At 39.5% G+C, this 24825-nt stretch overlaps 1 protein-coding gene across 3 annotated transcripts in view; it reads left to right on the top strand.

Annotated features, from left to right (window-relative positions):
• The window catches only part of KCNG2 (potassium voltage-gated channel modifier subfamily G member 2), a 173001-nt gene extending 149006 nt beyond the window's left edge, over positions 1-23995 (top strand). For all 3 annotated transcript variants that reach the window (XM_056823538.1, XM_056823537.1, XM_056823536.1), the window contains exon 3: positions 21110-23995. In XM_056823538.1, coding sequence (XP_056679516.1) covers positions 21110-21934 — 825 coding nt within the window. In that variant the 3' untranslated portion in view covers positions 21935-23995. The remainder of the gene's footprint in view (positions 1-21109) is intronic.
• Positions 23996-24825: the final 830 nt, after the last annotated feature.

Below are 24825 nucleotides of genomic sequence, written 5' to 3'. Positions count from 1 at the left end.
GAAGCTGTCTGGAAAATGAATGGGTGGGGCAGCAAGATGGTTAAGTGGATAGAGAGTCAGATCTAAAGACTAGAGTTCCTGGGTTCAAATATGACCTCAGAAAATTCTGTGTGACCCTGGGCAAGTCACTTAGCCCCCATTGCCTAGCCCTTACCACTCTTCTGCCTTGGAACCAATATACAATATTGATTCTAAGATGGAAAGTAAGGGTTTAAAAAGGAAAGTACTTTTTACACCAGGAAGTTCACTAAATACTGGAAATACAAATACAAGCTGAAAAGTAAAAAGCAGTCCTTGCCTTTATGATGCTTCCATTCTAAAGGTGGGAAGCAACCCATAAAAGGTAATTGAAAAGTGTGGGATGGGAAAGCTTAGGATAGACAATCTCTGTGTTCTCGGTTAATGTATGAAATGAGGTCCTCTATTTGGAGGAATCAGGTAGGAGGTGATATGAAAGATTGTCGTAGAGGAGGGATTATAAACAATTTAAGCATCAGTGAGATCCTAGATATCTTATCTAAAATCTATCTTAGAAAACATATATTTATAATGAACCAAATGTTAATTCCTCCAGCATGATTCACTGGTATGTGAGTAGGAACAGAGAAAACAGATCAATGGGGGTAACCTAGGACATTTTGGCAAAACATGAGAACAAAGGATTTGTGAATGAAAGCAGGTATATAGTTGGACTGGTTAATTACAGAATCAAGATTGAGAAAAGAAGAAAGTAAGATCAGGGGTGATGGGGCTAGAAAACCAAGTAAAAATGGATTGATACGTGATTGGAGATCATGATGAGGACGTGATTTGTGATGGAGTCCACAAGAAGAGATGAAAGGACCATGGTCAGACCTATTGCTTCTGAAGTCCCTCACCTCCTTATTACCTATCAGACCTTGCCAAACCCCAGTCTTGGATTACTTCCACCATCTTCTGCCCTGGCTCCTATTCCGCTGCTGCTCAATTGAGCTAGAGAAAAATCATAATATTGTACTGACTGGGCCCACTATGAATTTTATGTTACATAATCTGAATTCGGCTCTCACTACAGCAAGGCAATTCTTTTATGCCATCCTAATCAATTCACTATCCTATTAACCACTTTTGGTTTTGCCAAACCTTTTCATCTCTCATGAAACTCCCATGACTCTCAGCTGAGAACTTAGCTTCATATTTTATGAAAAAATTGAGGCCATTTCCCTACAGCTTTTTTCCTCTCTCTCGCCCTTCTTCAAATCCTAGCCCTTACCAGACTTTTCAATTACCTTTTATGAGTTGTTCCCCCCTTTAGAATGGAAGTTCCATAAGGCCAGGATTGCTTTTTATTTTTTAGCTTTTTTATTTGTATTCTCAGTGCTTAGTGCATTTTCTGACTTACATACTTTTCTTTCTAAACCTTTACCTTCTATCTTAGAACCAATATCATGTTTTGGTTCCAAGGAGACTTCAGCCCACTAGTATTTCATCCCTTACTCTTGTCTTACATGAAGAGGTCATCTTTCTCCTTGCCAAGGCAAACCACTCTTTATGCTCAAGTGATCTCATTCCATTCTGTCTTCTCCAGCAGATTGCACCCTCTGTTATCCTCACTCTCTCATGTATCTCCAGTCTCTCCCTGTCTGCTGGCTTTTCCTACTGTCTGAAATATACTCATATCTCCACATCCTCAAAAAAGCACCTCTCAATCCATCTCTGCTAGCTGCCATCCCATGCTTCTCTTCCCTTTCATGGCTCCCTCTCTGAGAAAGTGATGCTTTAATTCCTCTCCAGTCACTCTCAACTCTTTTTAGTCTAGTATCTGACCTCATCATTCAATGGAAATTGCTCTCTCCAAAGACATGATTGACTCATAAATGCCAAATCTTAAAGTCTTTTCTTGTCCTTATCCCCCATAACTTCCTTGCAGCCTCTGTCACCCTGATCACCCTCTTCTCCTTGAGACTCTCTTCTCCAGGTTTTTAGGTCACTACTATCCTAGTACTCCCCTTCCCTGTCTGACTGTCTGACCACCTCTTCTTAATGTTCTTTGTTGGATCTTCATCCAAATCATGCCTTCTTTGTTCTCCAGGGCTCTGTTCTCTTCTGCTAAGCTATTTGCCTTGACAGTCTCATCAACTCCATGGATTGAATTATCTGCAGATGATGCTCAGATTTACTTACTGAGTCTGAAGCTTACTCTCCTGGTCTCTGGTCTCGTCCCACTAGATACATCTTGGACTAGAAATCCCACAGAAATTTTATACTCAACATTTCCAAATTAGGCTTATATTCCCCCCAAAAAAGTTCTTCTTTTCATAACTTCCCTCTTATTGTCAAGAGTACCATCACCCTTCCAGTCACACAGGCTTGCAACCTCCATATCATCCTTGACTCCATATTCTCTCCATATTGCTATCTCTGTATCCCTCTATAGCCAATCAGTAGCCAATAACATCTCACCTAAAATTTGCATTTTATCCTCTGACATTGCTACCTCTATAGTTGACTAACTGAAGTGCAAGTATTTATCTTGTACCTACTATGTGCTAGGCACTACGAGAGGAGTATGTCTATTCTTCTCTCAGTCTAAAATAGTAGGGGGCATGAGAAAAAGATGTACCTAGTACTAGAGGACAGTCATGAATGTTGTATTTTCAGAGGATTCCAAATTTCCAAGAGGGCATAAAGGCTGGACTATTAATGTCAAAATGGTTTCCCAGGGGGTTCAAGGTAAAAGGGGAACAGAGCCATATGTGACTGATGCGTAATACATGGATAAGAGCAGAGTGGTCTCAATCCATTGGTAATCATTTGTTTAGTGCCTACTCTGTGCCAGGAGTAGTGCTAGTTTCTTAGAATACAAATACAGGATGTACTAAAAGTCTTAGTGCAGTTTTAAGCTTTAATAGTGAGAGGATTTATTTTTAATATGCTAAATTATTTCTATATTTGGGTTTTGAAACTCAGATCAGTCCTTCAGCCTCTATTACTCCTTCCTTTCTTACCTAAAGTATTTCTACCATTGTAGAATAAATACAAAAGCAAGATAATGGGGGGGATTGTGAGAGCTGCTTTACTCAGTAAACAGAATCAGCTTATGTCAGATGTGCCTACATATAGGAAAAATGAGTCCTTCAACCTCTCCTTAAGAATCATTGCAAGCAGGCAGCTAGATGGTTCAATGGATAAGAGTCAGACCTGGGGAAGTCCTGGGTTCAAATGTGGCCTCAAATACTTCCTAACTGTGTGACTCTGGGAAAGTCACTTAACCCCAATTACCTAGTCCTTACCCATCTTCTATCTTGGAACCAATACATAGTATTGATTCTAAGATGGAAGGTAAAGGTTTAATTTTTTTTTTTAATCATCATTGCAGGGATCAATCTTGATCAGGCAGAAATAGTTCTCTTACCTTCACACTGGGGGCATAGAACTGAGTATGTGGCTAACTGTCATCCACCAGGGAATGGGGAGGAGTTGAGAGTTTTGATGGATCACCCCCTCATTGGCTACTCACCAATTAGAGATGTCTTGGGATGGCCAAGGAAGGGGCTGAATAATGAGCTCCCTAAATTGTCTATTTATGGATCTATACAAGGGGACTTCAAGGTCTTTGATCACTGGAAAATTAGTTTATTTGGTAAATGCTAGCCTAATCAATAAATTGATTTTCTTACCCAGAAGCCAATCTCTGAGAATTTTTCATTTTCTCAAAATCTTAAGCCTAGTTGGACATTGTGAGACTTGCTCTTTAGTATCACTTTGGTAGCTGAGTGGAGGAGAAATTGGAACACGGAAAGATTCTTGAGGCAGAGAAACCAATCTTGAGGCTAGCTTAAAATAGTTTAAGTTATTAAAGAATAAAACTGTACTAAGACTTTTGGAACAGTTGTAATGAAGAATGAAGCAGTCCCTACTCATAGGGAGAGACATGTACATTAAACAAACTACATGCAGTACATATATGTATATATATATGTATACACACACATACACACACACACATATATATATAAAATGAATAAATACAAAATAAATAAGTGCAAGTTAGCTTGGGAAGTAGGACACTAGCAGTTTGGAGCATCAGTCAATAAAGTATTTATCAAGCCTACTATGTGCCTGTCCCTGTGCTAATTATTGTGTGATACCAACGAAAAAAAACAAAAGACTATTCCTGTCCTTAAGGAGATCACAAATCTAATGGGGTCAATAACAAGTATATAAATAAATACAAACTATATACAAGACAGATAGGAAAAAAAGTAAGAGAAAGGCAGCACTAGAATGAAGAGAGGTTGGAAGATTCTTGTATAATATGGGTTGGGTCTTAAAAGAAGCCAAGACCAAAAAGGATTCATGCAAAAGTTGGTGTTTAAGCTTCATTTTTTTCATAACCCTTACCTTCCATTTTAGAATCAATAAATAATTTGCTCAATTTGGGGTTTTATGGGAATGCTTAAAATCAATCTATCTTTTGATCTCATCACGGAAGTGAAATTGCTCTCCCCCAAATCACCAATGATGTCTTTTTTTTAAACCATTACCTTCTGCTTTAGAATCACTACTTAGTATCAGTTCCAAGGCAGAAGAACTAAAAGGGCTAGGTAGTTGGGCTTAAGTGACTTGCCCAGGGTCACACAGCTAGGAAGTATCTGAGGTCATATTTGAACCCAGGACCTCCCTCCCATCTCTAGGCCATCTGGCTTTCTCTCCCAATGATCTCTTAATTGCCAGATTTGATGCTCTTCTCTCAGTGCCCATCCTTCTCAACCTGTTGTTGTATTTGATACTATTGACTGCCTTCCTCCTGGATACTCACTCTCTCTTCTCTGGATTTTCATACTGCTCCCTCTTCATTTTCCTCCTATCCCTGTGACCACTCCTGAATTTCCTTTGATGACTCATCATCATGACACTCTTACTGTAGATGCCCTCCAGAGTTCTGCCCTAGATCTTCTTCTCTTTTCCCTCTATCTATCTCTCATTGGATAGTCTTATCAGCTCACATCAATTTAACTATCATCTCTGAATAAATGGCTTTATGCACTACTAAATAATGCTTCTATACCTTCCCCAATCTATTCCCTGAGCTTCTGTCCCACATCACTGGTTGCCAGTTGGACATTTCAAACTGGATAGCCTGGAAACACCTCAAACTCAATGAACCTAACACTGAGCTCATTGACTTTTCCCAGAAACCCTCCTCTCTTCCAGACTTGCCCATTTCTGTCAAAGGGGCAGATTTTTGTTCGTTCAGAAGAGATAGGAGTTTGCTAACTCATAGGATGGGGACATCCTCTACTTTAAATGGAATTCAAAAGCCTTATAAGAGGTATCAGTCTCCTCTCAAACTCCAGGGAGAAAGGGGAAATTGGGCTTGATGTAAGAGGCCTGATTCTTTGAAATCACTTCAAGAAGTCCAGTGCATGAGAAATGAGGATCTGGTAGCTGAGGGAGCTCTACCTTGGGCCCAGATCATGAGTGATAGAAAGCTTCCTCTAGCAGAATTGCAGGGAGTCAGGGAAGAGTAGCAGTGGCTTCTAAAGCAATATATTAGCAGATAGAGAGTGGAGCCAGGGTCTCCATTGTCTGAAATAGGGTACTTGGAGAGACACACAGAATTTATGTCTATTTAGCAAGCCTTAAAGAAGTGGCCATTTAGAGTTTGTTGCTGTTGTTCAGTCATTTTTCACTTGTGTCCAACTCTGTGACCCCATTTAAGATTTTCTTGGCAGAAATACTGGAATAGTTTGCCAATTCCTTCTCCAGATCATTGTACAAGAGAAGAAACTGAGGCAAACAGGGTTAAGTTTTTTAAGATTTGCCCAGGGTCATACAGCTAATAAATGTCTGAAGCCAAATTTGAACTCAGGAAAAAGAATCTTTCTGACTCCCGACCTGGCACTCTATCAAATGCAACACTTAGCTGAAGTTATCTTTTGCCTTTTCTCTTTTATGGCTTCAGGGTCTTTCCTTATCTTCTTGGTGGTATTTACTTCTGATCAGGCAGTTAATTCAGCTGATCCTCAATTTGGTTGCTCTGCATTATGATCTGCTTCTAGCCAAGAGCCTTGCTCTATTTTTTCTCTTGATTTATGGCTCCCTACCTTCCTGTTTAGCCTGAAATGCCTTTGATCCCTCTGTTATACATTCTGTTATTTAAGTCATAAGCTTACAATTTAGCCAAACTGAGTAGTTACAGTAGCAAAAAATTCTTTTGGAAAGTAGTTTAGATGTTATAAGAAAGAGTGCTGGATATGGAGTCAGAAGACCTGAGTTCAAATTCTAGCTCAACTATTACCTGTGTGACATTGGGCAAGTCACCAAACTCCTCAGTTTTGTCATTTGTAAGAAGAAAGGTTCAGCGAAATGGTCTCTAAGAAACCTCCTAACCCCAAATACTTCAGACCATCTTAATCACTTCACCCCCTCCCCTCCCCTATAAAGCCAACTCCAACCAGTGTAGAGCCTGAATTATGAGTTGCTAACACATTTATTTAATGGTTAGGGTGGATGACTGCCAAGGTTTCTGCCAATTCTAATTCTGGTGTTCTGTAATTCTTTATGATGCTTTAAAGGTTTATAAAACACCTTACAACATCTTATCAGCATCACCAGATAATATCTCCATTTTACAAGTTGAGGAAAATGTGTCAAAGGAAAAATAGGAACCCAGATTTCCTGACTTCAAGTTCTGTGCCCTTTCCACTTGGTATACTATTGTGCACACTCAGCCACATGACTGGAAAATTGCCCTTGGTCTTTTGTATGTAACATCCACTTCCCCTCAAGTGAGATGGAGGAAGAGAAGCCTTAGGAGACATGCCAAACACACCAAGGCAGGCATGGCTCCTGATTAGCTGAGAGAATGCTAAGCTTTAAGGGATTTCCTTCAGCTGGTTGCAGAGACACATTGAAAGAGCACCTTAAGGGAAGTGTGTGGGGGGAGAAAGGGAGACGGAGAGATGATGCAAACTTTTGATTAGACAGGTAGTCAGGAGCCCTCAGCCATAATTTGAGGGGTGGCAGATAGATAAAATTATAGGATGGTTCTCCTTCTTGTAGACAATTTCTGAGTTGGCATTTCTGGATCCTGCCTGCCCCTCTCCCTAGCAAGGCTGCTGGAGGAGCAGCATTCTTTCTCTTCCTTTCTGTAAAGGTGGATAGACATCAGATCATATATCAATAATGATTTGCACCAGATAGCTGTCACAGCATGTGACAGGATCAGCTGATGATGAGAAGCTTTGTGGGACATGATTTCTATCTTGAAATATTTAAAGGAAAAGAGATATAAGTAGCAATTTTTGCACAAAGTACAAGTGACAGAAGTAAATGTAAATGTAAGACAAATTAAATGTATTCTTAGCTCAATTTAAGACAAATTTAGTTGGGTAAATGCAAGGAAGATTGACCCTAGAACATACCCAATGGCAGGGAGACAGACCCTGAAACACTTTTTGGCTATTTAGAGAGGAGGCAAAGTAGGAAGGGACCAGTGAGGTGTTCACTTGGGATGTAGCTACCAGGGAGTCCCTGAAAATCCTACCATCAGGGAGTTTCCTATTTTAACTAGTAACATATTTAATATGTAACTATAATAATCTTATGATCTGCATGCTAGCCTGTTATTTTTATTTTGCTGAAGGAAAACAAATGCTGTAATTTCCCTCTAAATTTTAGTGCTTCGGAGTTCAATGCTGGTTGTCCCACCAGGTTAGAGCTCTGGAAATTTGCTCAAGGACAAGAGATTATGTCTGTTCTGTGAAGCTATGGAAAATAAAAATAAGACTACCTGGGCAAAAGTTATGAGACAGATTTTAGTCTAAGAATTTCCTTAATTAGAATTTTTTGTGATTATTGTACTTCTTCTGTGAAGAGAATTGTTTGTTCAGTCGAGTCCAACTCTTCATGACCCTCTTTGGGGTTTTCTTGGCAAAGATACTGGAGTGCTTTGCCATTTCCTTCTCCAACTCTTTTGACAAATGAAGAAAGTGAGGCAAACAGAATTAAGTGTCTTGCCAAGGATCACACAGCTAGGAAGTGTCTGTGGCTGGTTTTGAATCAGGTCTTCCCAGCTCTCTATCCACTAAAGCATCTGATTGCCTGTGAAAAGAGTTGTCTCACAGAGTTGTCTCATTCCAGATATCTTTGCTCATTGTACTTTAAGGCAACTCTATTCCCCAAGGTTTTCCCACAGTTTCAATTCTGTATTCTTTCAATTGTCACTTCTTTCCCTACTTTTGATCTTACTTAACATGTTTTTTCTAACTTCCTTTTATCTGATTATGTAATTCTCTCTCTCTCTCTCTCTCTCTCTCTCTCTCTCTCTCTCTCTCTCTCTCTCTCTTTTTAACTAGCCAAATAAAATCCTTTCTCTCCTTCCCTTCAACTTTTCTTAGGCTTTGTTTTTCTTTTTCTGCTTTTTCTAAAAAAAACTATTTCTCCCACATTCTCTTCATTAAGTCTTTACCTAGTCTAGACTTTTAATTCTTTGATTAACAGTTATTATACTATGTATTATTATAGTCTTTCTTTAGTCTTTGTATTCCTCCTGGAATTGAAGTTTTCTAAGGTAATTGAGTTTCCTCTTCCAAGGTTTCTATGTAGTTGCTCTGTGGATGTAGAATAACTCTCTCCTACTTATTCTTGGAAGTCTCAATGAGAGAGGGAGAGAGAGATTACCATTGGTAGAATTTTCCTATATTGCTAATAGTGCAATTCATTACCATCACCTACCCTCCCTATGATTATTTTTCCCCCATTTGTCAAGAAATCTCCTTTCTTAGTTCATTTCCCTCCAATCTTTTGGATATCAATTGCTCTCATAAATTTTCATTCTTCTTGAAATAGAATATTGTATCCTGCCCCTATTAGAATTTTGCTCACCACCAACCTGCCATTTCCCCCTTTTCCCTCCCTTTTCAATTCCTCCCTTTGTTATCCCACCCATTTTCCTATAGGCTCTTTTCTTCCAGAGAGACAAAGAATCTTTTCATTGTTTACTAATGACTTGCTCAAAGGATATCACAAATTCTCCTGTGTCTTCTTCCTCTTCTCTTCCCTTTTATGTGCCCTCCCCTTTCATAGTTTAATCCCATAAAATACACATGCACACACATTGATTTGTCTGTAGATGGTATATTGGGATGTTTAGTCCATGATGCAGCAGGCCTATTTCTCCATTACTTCTATTTCAGTTCCACTTTTCTTATCACCTTATGTACTTTTAGAATCAATTCTCTTAATTATTCCTCTAGTTATTTTATTATGGTTGTATTTAACTTCACTGGTAACTTTTTCTTACAAGATTCCCCCCCCCCCCTTTTCCTTTGGGGAAATTTTTCCCTCATTATTTGTGTCTTCCTTGGTTGCTGAATTTATTTGCTTTTCTTATGTTTCTATTGTCTGGGCTTCTTGCAAAGCAAAAAATTTACTCAATTTGGGGTAATATTGGGAATGCTTAAAATGCTTCTCTTATTAAAAATTCATCTTTTTTCATATGTAATTAGATTAAAGTTTGCAGGGCTTGTCACCTTGGGTTGCAGCATGAGCTTTATTCAGAATGCATTATTCCATTCCTTTGTTCTGTTTCCATTGGATGCAGAATAGTATGTTGTTTTTCACATATCCTTTGCATTATATTTGAAGAGATTTCTCCTGGTCACTTACAGAATTTGTTGTCACTAGAGTTGTTCAGTTTAAACATTATATATCCTGAAGTTTGTGGCATAGTTTTTTTGTTCCTGTGAATTCTTCTGTGAATTCTTTTAACTGATACTTTGTTTTGTTTCTAGGTAGTCTTCTTATATTATTTATTGCATTGTGGTCAGTTTTCTTATTTGACACAAGCTTCTAGGAGATCTTTAATGCTTAAATTATCTCTTCATATTGTGTTTTCAAGATTAGCCTGCTTTACTTATAGATATTTTCTATTATTGCTTTTTCTTTCTCCCAGATTAATCCATACTACATATATTTGCATTTTCAATCCATCGTTCTTTTTTTCCTTATTTCTTTGACAAGACTTGTTACCATAGATTCAAGTTTTTTATTCTGCTGATTGCTCTTGCTGTTCAGAACACATATTCTGCTTTTAAGATTCTAATTTCTCTTTTAAATCATTCAGGAACTTCCTGCTCACTTGGGAATTCAGACTGTCATCTACTTTAGGTAGATTCATTTTCCTTCATATTACAATATTTATTCAGAGATGTTTGGACTCATTTAGATGCCCTGGAGACCATCTTCTCTTCTATGATCAATATCTTTCTTATTAATTTATCTGCTTATGCTCAAGGGTTTTAACTGCATTTTCTTACTCCTAAAATCTTTGATTTCAGCCTTTTTTCCCCTTATATTCTCCTATTTTTCACTTTTCTATATCTTTTTTTCACATCATGTGAATCTCCTGAGAGCTAGACCTTGAAAACTAACAAAGTCTCCTCCCATGTTAGCTCATTCATGGTTCACCCACTTCAGTTTCTGCACTAAGTGAATTCTGGGGGATGGAACTGGCTTCAGCAAGATCATAGTCCCTTTCCTTCAAGCTTGGTGGAGGCAACATACACACACATACACGTCTACACATACATGCACACAGTTCACCCTCCTCTAGTTACCTGTATTCCTTAGTTCCTTGGCTGATGCAGTGTATATGAATGCAATACAGTGCATATACTTGATGCCCCAAGCAGAGTAAGTTTCTAATTTCTTATACCTCTGCTTCTTCTACATAGGGCATGTGTGTTAGGAGGGGACAGAGTTGAGTAGTATTGCATTTTGAAACAGTATTCTGGAGTAAGGGCAGGGGGACTTTTGTACTTATAGCAACTACGGTATCAACAAGAAAATTGCTGAAGGAATCCTTAAGACATGGGTCCCATGGTCTGATTCTTGTAGAACATCAGGGCTGGTGGGAGAGGGATTGCTGAGTCAGGCATTGGATTTTAGCCTTCTCTGACTATTCATTTTTCAAACTGTTACCTGTTAGAGTTCTTGGTGTCTTATCCTGTGGAAGCAGCTGCACTTGGTTTAATTTTTTCTTGTAAATCTTATTTAAAAGATCATGGGGATCAGAAAAAATTATCCATCTTATTGGTTATGTGAGCTGAAACTAGAAAAGAACTTCCTAATAATTAAAATTGAAATGAGCTACCTCATGATTCAGCAAATTTTTTCTCATTCAAATTATTCAAGCAGAGATGAGATGACCACCTTTCAGAGATATTATAGAAGCGTTTGTACATTAGGCAAGAGATTAAAATAAAGTTTGAACCGATTACCTAAGGTCCCTTCAGACTTCAATTGTATAACTGAATGCCCAGAAGAAAAATAGTCAATGATTGGCTCACCAATAAAAAACATCTGTCTTCCACATCTTTTAAAAAAATACATTTTATTCATATATTTTGTTTTTATGACCTACATTCTCCAAAAATATCCTTCCTCCTCCTCTCCAAGAATCATCCCTCATTAAAAAAAAAAATTAAACCTGTTCTGCAAAACTAACCAGCATATCAGAAATGTCTGCCATAATGTTCAGTGTCCTACACTCTCCACTTCTGCAAAGAAGTGAGGAAAGTACCTTCTCATATTTCTTCTTAGGAGACAAGCTTGGCAATAATTTTGCAGCATTCACTTTCAAGCCAAGTCCACAAGCATTTATTGATTACTATGTGACAACCATTGGATACAAAGTAGAAAAAAAATCTCTACTCTTAAGAACCTCACAATTTAATGGCAAAGATAACATGCAAATAACGATTTATTAACAGGATTCAGATAGAGGATAAATTGGAGATAATCTCAGAGGAAAGGCTTCTTGTAGAATGTAGAACTTCAGCTAAGTCTTGAAAGAAGCCAGAGAAACTAGGAGACAGAGATAAGGAGGGACATAGTTGCAGGCATGGAAGATGGTTCATGAAAAATGCCCAGTCAAAAGATGTAACATTGTGTTCAAGGAACAAGAAGGCGGCTGTATCACTTGTTTTGTTGCTGTTATTTCCATTTATATTGTTGTAGTTATTTTATTATTTTCATGGTTCTGCTTATTCCAATTTCTATCAGTTCATGAAAATCTTCTCATTCTTTTTTGATTCATCAACAGTGTAATATTCCATTACATTCATCCACCACAACTTTAAATATTTCTCAATTGATGGGCACTTACATATTTTCTAATTCTTTGCTATTATAAATATTTTACTATATATGGGGCCTTTCTTTCTGTCATTTACCATCTTGGGATATATGCCTAATAGTGGAATCTAGGTCAAAAGATATGGACATTTACATTTTTCTTTAAATAATTCCAAATTTCTTCCCAAAATGGTTGGACAAGTTCAGAGGTCCCACAATACATTAATGTTCCTGTCTTCCCAAAGCCCTTCCAACATGATTATTTTCATCTTTTGCAGTTTGGGTATGAAGTAAAATCTCATAAGTGTTTTGATCTGCATTTCTTTTTTTAATTAGTGATCTGAAGTATTCTTCCATCTATTTGGCTTTAGTTTGTAATACTTTGAGAACTGCTCAGATCTCTTAGTCACATATATTAGGAAATAGTTTGGGTCTAAAATATTTCTGCTAGTCCCATATCTCCCCCTCTATACCCCAAAGTTCTGGTGGGAAAAAATGGAGGTCAACAGGGCATATGTGATCTACTGATAGTAAATCCCTACATTATGAGTTTGAGGACCAGGAAACAGTAAGATATACTGGAAAACAAATATTAGATTTGGAATCAGTGGACCTTGGTTCAAATCCCACTCAGCTCTACTACATTCTACCTGAATAGCCTTGTAAAAATTATTTTACATACCTAGGCTTAAATTTTAGTATCTCTAAAATGAAGAGGTTGAACCACATAGTTGCCAATATCTGAAAAATTACCTTATACACTAAAACCAGCAAGCTTTAGGATTGGGGAAGACCAGTGGCCTTTAATTTCTAATACAAATTAACTCACTTATCTAAGACTAGAACCACTGAGGATTTTGTAGAAACTGATAAGACCAGCTGTCCTTAGAAGTGTGTTCAATAAGTCAAGCTAAATAGAAAACCCTTTTAACTGACTTCTAATATCCACATGGACTATAATAGGCATTGCTGGCCTTTTTTAAAAACTAGAAAACTATTTATTTGATAATATAACAAATACGGGCATTAGATCTAGACTCTTCTATTTCCTAGAAAAATTTACAATGAGCTTTTTTTCTTTTTTCATTAAAACAACTGCATAAATACATTATATACATGCTTAAAAAAAGAAATTGTAATTTATGTTGTCTTCTTGTTTTCTGCATCAGGAAAAAGAAATAATAGAGTTGTGGTAGTGTAGCAAAAAAAAAATGAAGAATATTATCTATGTATAAAATATCCAGCACAAGTGTGCAGACAGATATAAATATGACATTTATTACATGAAATGCATTCTTTGAAAAAAAGAAGAAAGGGTGGTAGACTAAGTTTCTTAGCATTAAAAGACATGAAGTAGGTGAAATTTATACTCATTGTCCTTTCACTGCTGTCTCTGCATTCCATGATTCTCTTTCTTTTCTTTCCTAATGTCCTCAACCCAAGCCCAATGTTTCTAAGCCAATACATGTGGTCTTAAGATATTCATCCTTACAACATCTTTCCCTCAAAGCCCCAATGTTAGCTACCTTTCTAGGAAAGGGGATCCAAACACACTACTAAAGAGCCAGCAAGAAATAATAGTGTGATAGATACCTTTACTCCCATCCTCTCCTCCCTCCCACTGTCTGCCTTCTCCAGCTAGAATTTACTACAATGGTATGAATTAAGGAACTTCAGTTGGGCAGACAAAAATGGATTTAAGGAACAGGCATCCATCCTTCTTAGCATTCCTTAGATCATGACATAGAACAGTCAAATTAGCCTATGCACAAGGGCAACCCTATTCTAGGCCTCATATGTCTTCACTGGCCCAGAGATTTGGGGAGCAAAAGAAGGGAAGTAAATGCTAAGGAAGAGGAATTCATTGCTGAGAATGGTATCACTATCAGAAGCTGCATAATCAAACTGTATTAATAACCAGGTGACTGGCGTAAGCTCCATCCCTCTAAGCAAGGTAATAAGCATATGGACGATATTTAACATTAAGCAAGAAAAGATGATGATTTATATAGAGGGTAGGAGATTGGATTTTGACAGTGCATTAACAATGCTGAAGTTAATAGAAAGAGCCCAGATATGTTCAATACACATGTAAATCCCCTCAAGCAATGGGTGATGATGGCCTTTTTTCAAAGAAATATTTGAAGAAAAGTCGAGTAGATGGAATTAGTTCCCTGAGTCCTCACAAAGCGACAAATTAATAGCTATTGGCTGGCCATAGATTCTTATTCTGTGGGCATAAATGGTCATGTGTGTAAGTACATAAGGGAATATAGTGACAGAGGTCTCTGCCAGAAACTGGAACATGGGCTTAACTCAAAAGCCATCACTATTCCAAAAGGCAGAGGAGTAAATACGCATTTATATAACACCTGCTATGTGCCAGATACTATGTGCAAAATGCTTTTTACAAATATCTATTTGATCAAGAGAATCAAAGTGTACTTATTGTATTTGTACATTTTTTAAAACCCATACCTTCTTAGAACCAATACTAAGTATTGTAACAGTTAATTTAGTCTCTTATAATAAAAGGTATCATATTTTTATGAGGTTTATTAAGAATATTAGAAATCAAGGAAATAAGAAAATACAAAATAAGAAAGCACATGCCTAGGGCTGAATAGCCCATTCATAGCCACTTACTCTGCATCTTGCATGCCAGGTAGAGAGACGCATGTGCTTAGAAGTGGAAGAAGAGGCCTCTTGGGAGGCAGAGAGCCCTTTAAATAAAAATTCTGTTCTTGCACTCAGGTGAGGACTCAGGTGAGATTATAGGGAATTCTGGGAAGTACCAAGTACTTCTGGGGATTGAAGTCTGGGGTGCAAATCTCCATTTTTACAATCCCCCATTGATCAGTATTGGGAAACCAGTTTCCCCAAAAGGATCATGAAAACATAATTAACTTAAAGATTATAATAATTTGAGGATAAGAGGAAAAAAGAACAAAACCAATAATTGCTAGACACATTGACAAAAAATCAGTAAGTTCATTCTTGATCTTCTCGTCCAGCTTGTGGTCTGGAGGCATCTTCATGGTGACTTCTCCAAACAGTTCAGTTTCTAGATTTGGAGAGGTAGCATGTTTCTTAACCTAAAATTCTTCTCAAAAAGAATTTAAACTTTGCAATTTAAAATAATAATATTTTTATATTCCCCCCTTGAAGAGGGTGATTGAAAAATACAGGGATCATTTAGGGATGCATGGCAGAGTTATGAGGTATATGAATCAATTGGCAAGAGAAATTAAAAACACATCAGAAAAATCCAAATAAAAAAAGATAATTTCTGGATGAAAATATAGACTATCAAAGACTTATGTGTAAAAATTCTAAGTAAAGGAAAGATAAGTCTATAACGGGTCCTTGAATCAGGGCCCAATTAAAATGATATAAGCAAGTAAGCATTTACCAAATCAGTAACTACAGAAAGTTTGCCACACTATGAAAGACAGAAAAGGGACTAGATTATAGGAGCCAGGTAGGAGCCAAGTTTGAGATGCTCGTCTGTAAGTATTTGCAGAGGGTGGATACAAGGAAGGCCTACGTCTTAACATATGTTAAGTGTTGCAACCTTGAGTCTTCACATTAGGTTCAAGTCCTTTATATTGGCTTAGAAGTGCATCAATCCTTCCTGGATTGGTTTCTTTGTTGACCTGTGTGCTCTTTTGGCACAATTCAGGTTTTGCTTTGTGCTTCTTTGGCCCCATGAAATGGCTCTTTTGTATATCTTGTCCTGGAATCAGGCAGAATCATTAAGCAAAGCCCCATAATTTTTTTAAACAATTAGTGGCATCATTTTTATAGTCTCAAGCCTTTGGGTATGTATTGACATTATAGCAAAAGTATTTAAAACTTATATTACTGCAAAATCAAAAAAGTTAAAGAAAATATTAATACTGGTGACATGTGCTTCAAATATAAAAAGGAGAGAAAAAATAAAAGACTGAAATCATATATTGCACATGCAAGAAAAATATAATAATAAAAGAGTTTTAAAATTCAAAAATATAGCTTATAATCATTGACACACTGTGTCAGCTAAGAAAATATAGAATACAAGGCTTTCTCACCAAAAATGAGATCCATTTCCTCTTCATATCTGACCATGATCCACTGTGAGTACAAGCAAATGAATTTTACAAGGTAACAGTTTTTTTAATAAAGAACAGTATTACAAATATGTGGGTATCAATATCCCCAAAATTCTCAATAGCCCAATTAACTATAATAACAAACAAACCCACTATCATATTTCACATAAGTTGCTGTATGGCATTTTTAAAAGCCTATGGACTGATGGATATTTGTCACAATTTTTACAGATTTAGCAAATCTTTCAATCTTGGCAAACATATTTTTAAACAAAGTAAAACTGATTTTGGGTTTAGAACATCATCAAGAAATCTAGATATCATTACAAAAATGTGGCAGAGAAGTCTAGAAAAAAAACTCTGTACTGTTGTTGTTGGGTAAAGTGAGCTGAAGAGTTATAAATGAGAGATGCTTCTCTTTTGGGAGTCTTCTAGGGGTACAATGCCCTGGGATTAACTTCCTAGCTCCATTGGTATGAGACTGTTGTCCCATCCATTCACATTTTTATAAATGTGGGAGGTGGGGATTATAATTACATTTCACTACAGCTACTAAAATGGACCTTACCTCCTGTTAGGGGCAGGCAAAATGACCAGAGATTGTTAAAAAAAATTCTAAAAATCATGTTTAAAGACCCCTTAAAATCAATTTGAGATATTTAGCTCATTAAATTTTACAAAGGTTGTTATACAATTGTTCTGATGGAATCCATCTATCCTCTATGTGACAATTTACAAAGTCAAAAATAGAAAAGGTATTTTTATATGGGCTTACTCAATAATATTTATTCAGTATAGTTACAGGGGGAAAGCAACAGAATATAACAGTAGTTAAAACCCAGTTCATTAAAATAATTTAGTGTAACAGAATAGAATTGAATGCAGTTATATATGAACTTAAAACCAACAAAATTAAATCTTAAATGAAACAATCAGTAAAATACAATAAAATACAGAGATTTTTATAAAACATTGGCTTCTGAAAAGCCTTAAAACATATAACCTCCAGTCTCTTTAAAGTTCATTGTTGTTGTTTTTTAATTATCCATTTAGATGCCTATTGTCAGAAGGCAGAAGATTGGTAAGGGCTAGGCAATGGGGGTTAAGTGACTTGCCCAGGGTCACACAGCCAGGAAGTGTCCGAGGCCAGATTTTAACCCAGACCTCCCGTCTCTAGGCCTGACTCTCAATTCACTGAGCCCCTGAGCTCCCTCCCCACAATGCAGATGGGTTTTAGGAATCTCAAATTGGGCTAAAGAATTGCAGGGAGTTGGAATTCTCTCCTGAATCCCAGGTGAGCTAAGTAAAAGAATCAATGCAGTCAAAAGATATCCTTTTAAAGCAGCCATGCTTGTAAGTTCCTGTTTGGAAAAGCCTCTTCCTTCTCTTCATTCTCCCCACCTGTGATCCCCTGCCCCCAGTCTATGTGGAGGCTAATTGTAGCCTAAAGAAAAAACACCCCTGTTTTTACCAGCTGGTTTGTGATCCTGAAGAAATTGGGTCTGGTTTAGAGGCTGGAGATCAGCTGGGCTGGGTTCAGGTGGGTCAGGATCAGGAGAGCTACCTGGGTCCAGAAGTAGGCAGCAGGAGCTGGTCCGCAGGGCCTGAGCTTAAGCCGGAGAGCGATCTTAGGAGGAGCAGATGGCTGCAGGCAGGATCGAGGCAAGCAGGCTCAAGCAAGCTGATCAAGACGTTTTTCTGAAAAGCCTTGGAGAAACGTGGCTTAAAAGAAATTTATCTAGGCTATCTTTTTTTTTTAATTGAGAGTTTTTCTCTCATCCCTTTGTGGTCGCCATTAACTGTAATGGTTAATTTAGTCTCTTGTAATAAAAGGTATTATATTTTTATGAGGTTTATTAAGATTATTAGAAATCAAGGAAATAAGAAAATACAAAATAAGAAAGCACGTGCGTAGGGCTGAATAGCCCATTCACAACCACTTACGCTACATCTTGTATGCCAGGTAGAGAGATGCATGTGCTTAGTGGAAGAAGAGGCCTCTTGGGAGGCAGAGAGCCCTTTAAATAAGAATTCTGTTCTTGCACTCAGGTGAGGACTCAGGTGAGATTATAGGGAATTCTGGGAAGTACCAAGTACTTCTGGGGATTGAAGTTTGGGGTGCAAATCTCCATTTTTACAATATCAGTTCTAAAGCAGAAGATGGTAAGGGCTAGGCAATTAGGGTTAAGTGACTTGCCCAGGATCAGGTAGCTACTAAGAGAACTTCACTGCCCTATGTTTGTATTTTTTTTTCTTTAAATCTAGACCTGTCATTTCCCTAGTGAGGAAACCAATAAAGCAGCCATGGTGAACCTATGGAACAGGTGCCAATGATGGCACACAGAGAACTCAATGTGGGCATGTAGCTACCCTACCCCCTAATCCCCATTCCCAAAGTTCATCATTAGAAATACAGATAGACTCAGGTGAAGCTGCTCACATCACTTACCCCTCTGCCCAGCAGCCCGATGGGAGTGCTTCTTCCCTCCCCTGTGTGGGCTAAAGGGCACAGCACATTGTCTCTGGGGGTGGGGGTGGGCATAACTCTCAGTCTGGGGGCTGGGTTGTGGCCTGGAACTCCATCTCTAAAAGGTTTGCCATCACTGTCCTAGAGAAAAAACTGCTCTACTTCTACTACTACTACTACTACTACTACTACTACTACTACTACTACTACTACTACTACTACTTCTACTACTACTACTACTTCTACTACTACTACTACATAGCTAGCATTTATATAGTACTTTAAGATTTACAAAACACTTTAAAATATTACCTCATTTGATTCTCCAAATATTCCTTGGAGGTAGGTGATATTATTATCCTCATTTTACAGATAAGGCAACTGAAACTTGCTTAGAGCTAATGTCTGAAGTTTGAACTCGGGTCTTTCTCAACCCCAGGTCCAGCTCTTTATCCACAGCACCACCACACTGTAGAGTTGCAATGATCTTCTACTGAGAGGCTAAGTGATTTGTCGAAGATTACAGCGTGTATATGGGAAGTGAAGCTAGCATCCAAGTGTACTGACTTTGAAGGAATTTGGCTAGTATGGCACATAGTGTCTCTTGGATATACGTGCCCCCTATTTGGGGTACAGACTAATATCAAGCAGCAAAGCAAGGCACTTGGCTTGGTCTAAGGATTTTCTTTAATCAAAAGCAGACTCTGCCCTCAAGAAACTTACATTCTATAAGAAATGTGTATAATCACACACATGTGTGATTATATCAATTAGACAGGTACACACATGTATAAATAAGGGCATACACATGTGGTATGTATGTGTATAACATATATACCTATATACACATGTAAGAAGTATATATACACAATGTATACAACCATATGCACGTATAGTATCCATGTATACATAATGTGTGCATTTATATGTATATATAATGTGACTAACTACATAACACATGCACATATAACTATGTGTACCTAATGTGCACCTATATACACACATAAAATGCAGACAAATGGTATAAATGCACACATACAGTGTGCATTACATGTGTGTTTGCATATATAATGTGAATGTATATGTACACGTAATAAACGCATGTGCACATACAATATGTACTGTATACTACATATACACATGTTGCATGCATGTATGTGGGATGTGTGCATACAGGCATGCACATATATTATGCATGCACATAATATGCATGCATATAGAATCAATACACATGAACATATAATGGGAAGGAAGGAAGGAAGGAAGGAAGGAAGGAAGGAAGGAAGGAAGGAAGGAAGGAAGGAAGGAAGGAAGGAAGGAAGGAAGGAAGGAAGGAAGGAAGGAAGGAAGGAAGGAAGGAAGGAAGGAAGGAAGGAAGGAAGGAAGGAAGGAAGGAAGGAAGGAAGGAAGGAGGGAGGGAGGGAGGGAGGGAGGGAAGAAGGAAGGGAGGGAGGAAGGAAGGAAGGAAGGGAGGGAGGGAGGGAGAAGGTAGAAGGGAGAAAGGGAGAGAGGTAGGGGGCGGGAAGGAGAAAGGGGGAAAGGAGGGATGGTGGGACATGGAGAAAAGAGAGAGAAAAGAGGTTAGTTCCTGAATGTGGGAACAAGCTCAGCCTGAAGAGGACATTTTTCATGGGAGTGCCCTGCTTTATTCAAGTGGGCAGGATGCCAAATAAGGAAGTCCAAAATGGATCTAGAAAGGATATTCAAGAAAAGGCAGTGTACATAAATATGCCCACTGACAAATAACGTTTCTCAGTGTGGCACACTGACAGCCAAGCAGTACAGCACAGTCTTGACTAAGAGTCATCTTTCCAATAACAATTGTATTTTAACCCAACTACTGAGACTATGACATAAACGGGCACTGAATAATGGCTAAATGTATCCATCAGACCTGTGGTCCAGGGGAGGGAAATGGAGACCTTCAAAGTCCCTGGTCTATCCCATACTTCCTAGTTCAAGTTTGATAGTTGATTTTATTACCCCATAGGAAAAGTGAGAGTCTCCCAAGGGAATACCAGATCTGTGTAGGTCAATACCCATTCAACAACTTTGAGTTTGAAGAGTTGTCTGGGACGCCAAAAGGCTAAGAGACTACCCCAGTGGTCCAGGTATTGAACCTAGGTCTCCCTGACTCTGAGGATGACTCCTGCCGCCATCATACCACCCTCAATGCTGCTAGCCACAGGTCTTTTAATTGGAACAAGGAAACTTACAGAGTAAATGCAAGGCATAATCATCATTTCTCTGTTCCCTTGGATTTGAATACCACTAAGGACTGAAGGAACCGGGATGTAAATGTGTGAGGGTGGGAGGGTGGTGTAGAGTGAAGAGTGGGTTCTCTTATATTCAGTATTCATCTCCCTGCTCTTCCTGCCTTCTTTTTTCTTCTCCAAGGCCAACTCTCTGTCCCTCTCCTCCCCAGGGTGAATGCTCCCCAAAGTGCTACAACCTCTTTGTGCTGGAGACTGTCTGCGTGGCCTGGTTCTCCTTCGAGTTCCTCCTCCGCTCAATCCAGGCTGAGAGCAAGTGCGCCTTCCTCCGGACACCACTCAACATCATTGACATCCTGGCCATCTTGCCTTTCTACATCTCTCTTATTGTGGATCTGGCTTCTGCCCAAAACAGCAAGCCAGGTGGGACTGGGAATAAATACCTAGAGCGAGTGGGACTTGTGCTGCGTTTCCTTCGAGCTCTACGCATCCTGTATGTCATGCGATTGGCCCGTCATTCCCTGGGCCTCCAAACCCTAGGGCTGACTGTGCGCCGCTGCACTCGTGAATTTGGCCTCCTTCTCCTCTTCCTCTGTGTGGCCATGGCCCTTTTCTCCCCATTGGTTTACCTGGCAGAGAGTGAACTAGGAGCTGGGAAAGAGTTCACCAGCATCCCTACCAGCTACTGGTGGGCAGTCATCTCCATGACCACTGTGGGCTATGGAGACATGGTACCCCGGAGCATCCCTGGGCAGGTGGTTGCTCTGAGCAGTATCCTCAGTGGCATCCTCCTGATGGCCTTTCCAGTCACCTCCATCTTCCACACCTTCTCTCGTTCCTACACAGAGCTAAAAGAACAGCAACAGAGGGCTGCGAATCATGAGATGCACCTCTTGGAGGAGAGCACCAGGTCCCACACAGAAGACAGTTCTTCTCAAGCCTTGGATAGCTCCTTCCTACCAGGGGGACCTGCGGCTGCCGCTGCCCTGGAGCAACAATGGGCATTAGCAAATCACACCTCTAGGAAGAGCTACTGATGGAAAGCCAGGAAGGCCATGGCTAAGCCAATCCCAGAGTATTGCAGAAAAGAGGAGCCATTTCTTCCTCCACCTCTAAGACTACATAGTGGGCATCATGAATAAATTAGCCTGTGGGCAAGGGAGACAGCAGGGCACCCAGCTAGGGAAGCTCATTTTGAACAACAAGGTCTTTTCTGAGCTTTTAGCTCAGGGCCAACATGTATCCAGCCCCACTGTACATAAGCTTTTTAGAGAAATCCCTCAGAGATGAACCGTGGCCTGGAGCCCCTTGGTGGACTTGCCCCAAGGCCAAGAAAAGGCAACCCTCCCAGCTCCTTTAAAAAGAAGGCCAAGCCACCATGAAAAGTCAGGCTTCAGAAACCCAGCCACCTGCTGACAGGTCTGAGCCTGACTCAGGGTAGTTATGCATAAAAAATGCTTTGCTGCAGTTGAACTTAGCCTATTCAAGCAGACACCCAACCTCCTCAGCAGCTGGTCTTCTTACCGAGGAGGTGGCATGTCAACGGCAGGCCTGGGCTTTGAGAGTAAACAGCCTTTCTAAAAGCAGATCATGGGCCTTGTTTTCCTTCTACTTCCATTTTTTTTTTTTTGAAATTTTGATAACTCCCAAAAAAGAAATCCCAAAAGCCTTAGGAAATTGAAGACTTTGACTGGAAGTTGTCTAGACTAGTTTTACTTCTGGATACTTTTCTTCTTGCAAATCTCTTGAACAAGATGGCCACCTCTCTCCTCTTAGTCCCTTAATTAGCTCTTAGCTGGGGGAAAAACACCTAGCCCTCTCACCTCCCCCCAATGGTAATAAATTCATATATAGCCAAGGAGGACTTTCCCTTCCTCATCCGGAAGCCCTCAACTCCAGAGAAGGGATGCTCAATGCATGGTGTAGAATCAACAAAATCTCCAGGCACCTCTCTGATTCTTCAGATACTCTGCCTCTCCTTAACATCGCTGCTGTGCCATCCATTAGTAACCCAGGGCCCCTAAAGAGTCTTTAGACAGATTTCACTTGGTCTGTGACCTTGGGTGGAGAAAAAAAATTACATCTTTAGTTTCACTAACCTCCAACTGAAATTTAGAATTTCCTTCAATTATGACCTTAGGTAAGGAATCCTTATTCTTTGAGAGGGTCCACAGAACTCACCAGACAGCTAAAAGTATCCTTGACACAAAAAAGGTTAAGAATCTCTGATTTAGATGGTAGTATACCAGTTGGCTCCCCTTTGCATGTTAATGAGGAAATTGCCTCCTCCTCTACCTTCCCCCCTCCCCCCAAAAAAGCTGGAATATACCAAAACCTGCCACAGACAAATTGTGGGAAAAGAGAGTAGTTCTTCAAGGTACCCAATCTCCATTAATAAATTGGATCAGAACTGGCCTTGAACACAGGGGCTAGATGACCTTAAACAAGTCACTTATCTCTCAGGGTTCCAGGAAATCTCTAAATTTCTGAAGAGTTCCTGATAGGCACTAAGAAGTTCCCTACATCAGTGACATCATGGATTGGAAACCCCACCACCATCAAGATAGGCATGCCGTCTTGTGCCCAAATTGTCGTCTCAGTCTCTAACTGAATTCTCCCCTCTACTTTGAATTCTTCTCTACCATCCTCCACACTACTAAATCCACAGCTGCCAAGAGCACACTCTCCCATAAGCATGAGTCTTTTTGTATTTTGTGGAAATAGAGAGAAAGGGGAATTTCCAAGTCCTGCTGCTTTTAAATTTTTAATTAAGAACAGGAAAACAATAAAAGCCTGATGTCGAGCCATTCAACCATCAGCCCTGGTTACAGGGAACTGGAAGAATGAGGCTTCCTGGGCTCTGGCTGGAAAGAATGACTTATAATGCAGAAGAAAGGGCCATTGCCTCAATTTGTCTTATAGCTCCAGAACAGAACATGGGTCCTGCCATCCTTCCCACTGGGCAATCTAGTTTTAGGACCACAAGTTTAGCCACTGGTACTCAGGGGCAAGCAGGGAGGAGGGTGGCTGAATGGGGGGGGCCTGTTCGGAAACCTTGCTGCTACAATTTAATAAAAATGCCAAAACTCTTCTACACAGAATGGTGTCTGACTGAGTCTTTCCACACACAAAGGGAAAGCTGGGAGCAGATCAGACTTATGCTATTTATCCCCAGAAGGCAAAACCAGTATATAGTGAGATGTATTCTTTAGGAAGATCATTTTGGCGGTTGAGTGGAAGATGAGTTAGAATGAGGAGAGACTCAAGTATTCAAGACTTACCTGAAGGGTACTGCAATAGATTGGCTATGAGGCCAGCACCACGGTGGCAGCTCCATGTGAATGTGGTGGAGGCAGAAACAATAAGGTTTGGCAGTGGACAGGATGTACGGGGATATGTGAGTGAGAGTGAGGAGCTGAGGATGGTGTTGAGGATTTAAGCCGAGGTGCCTAGAAGGATGGAGATGTTCTGATGAGGATAGGGAAGTCCCAAAGAGAGGGTCTAGATATGTTGAGTTTGAGATGTCTACAGGACATCCAAATGAAGATGTCCATTCGGCAATTAGAGATATGAGGCTGGAGTTCAGAGCTGGATAAGTAGATCTGAGCATCATCTGCTTAGAGATAAATGAAAATTAGAATTCTCATCTCTGAGGTAGCAAAGACAATGTCTGATGTGCCCAAAGCTCATTGGAGGCAAGGATGTGTAGCCTCAAAGGAAAATATCCTCTTCTGAAAAGGCCATGAATACATCAAGGTTCAGACTCCTCAGGCTGCTCCCTCATTTTCTTCTTACTGATCTCTCATATTTCCCAACAGTACTAGAACTGCATGTAAGGGGATGGGGTGGGAGGAGGAAGAGGTTGAGGGAAAGAGAGAGGACTTGAGCTCAGCCAGCACCCAGAAGATAGTACTTAGTCTTGGTGATA

The sequence above is a fragment of the Monodelphis domestica genome, chromosome 3 (genome assembly GCF_027887165.1).
Source record: "Monodelphis domestica isolate mMonDom1 chromosome 3, mMonDom1.pri, whole genome shotgun sequence".
Taxonomy (NCBI): domain Eukaryota; kingdom Metazoa; phylum Chordata; class Mammalia; order Didelphimorphia; family Didelphidae; genus Monodelphis; species Monodelphis domestica.
Note: the sequence above shows the minus strand (reverse complement) of the source record. Positions and strands in the feature narration are given on the sequence as shown.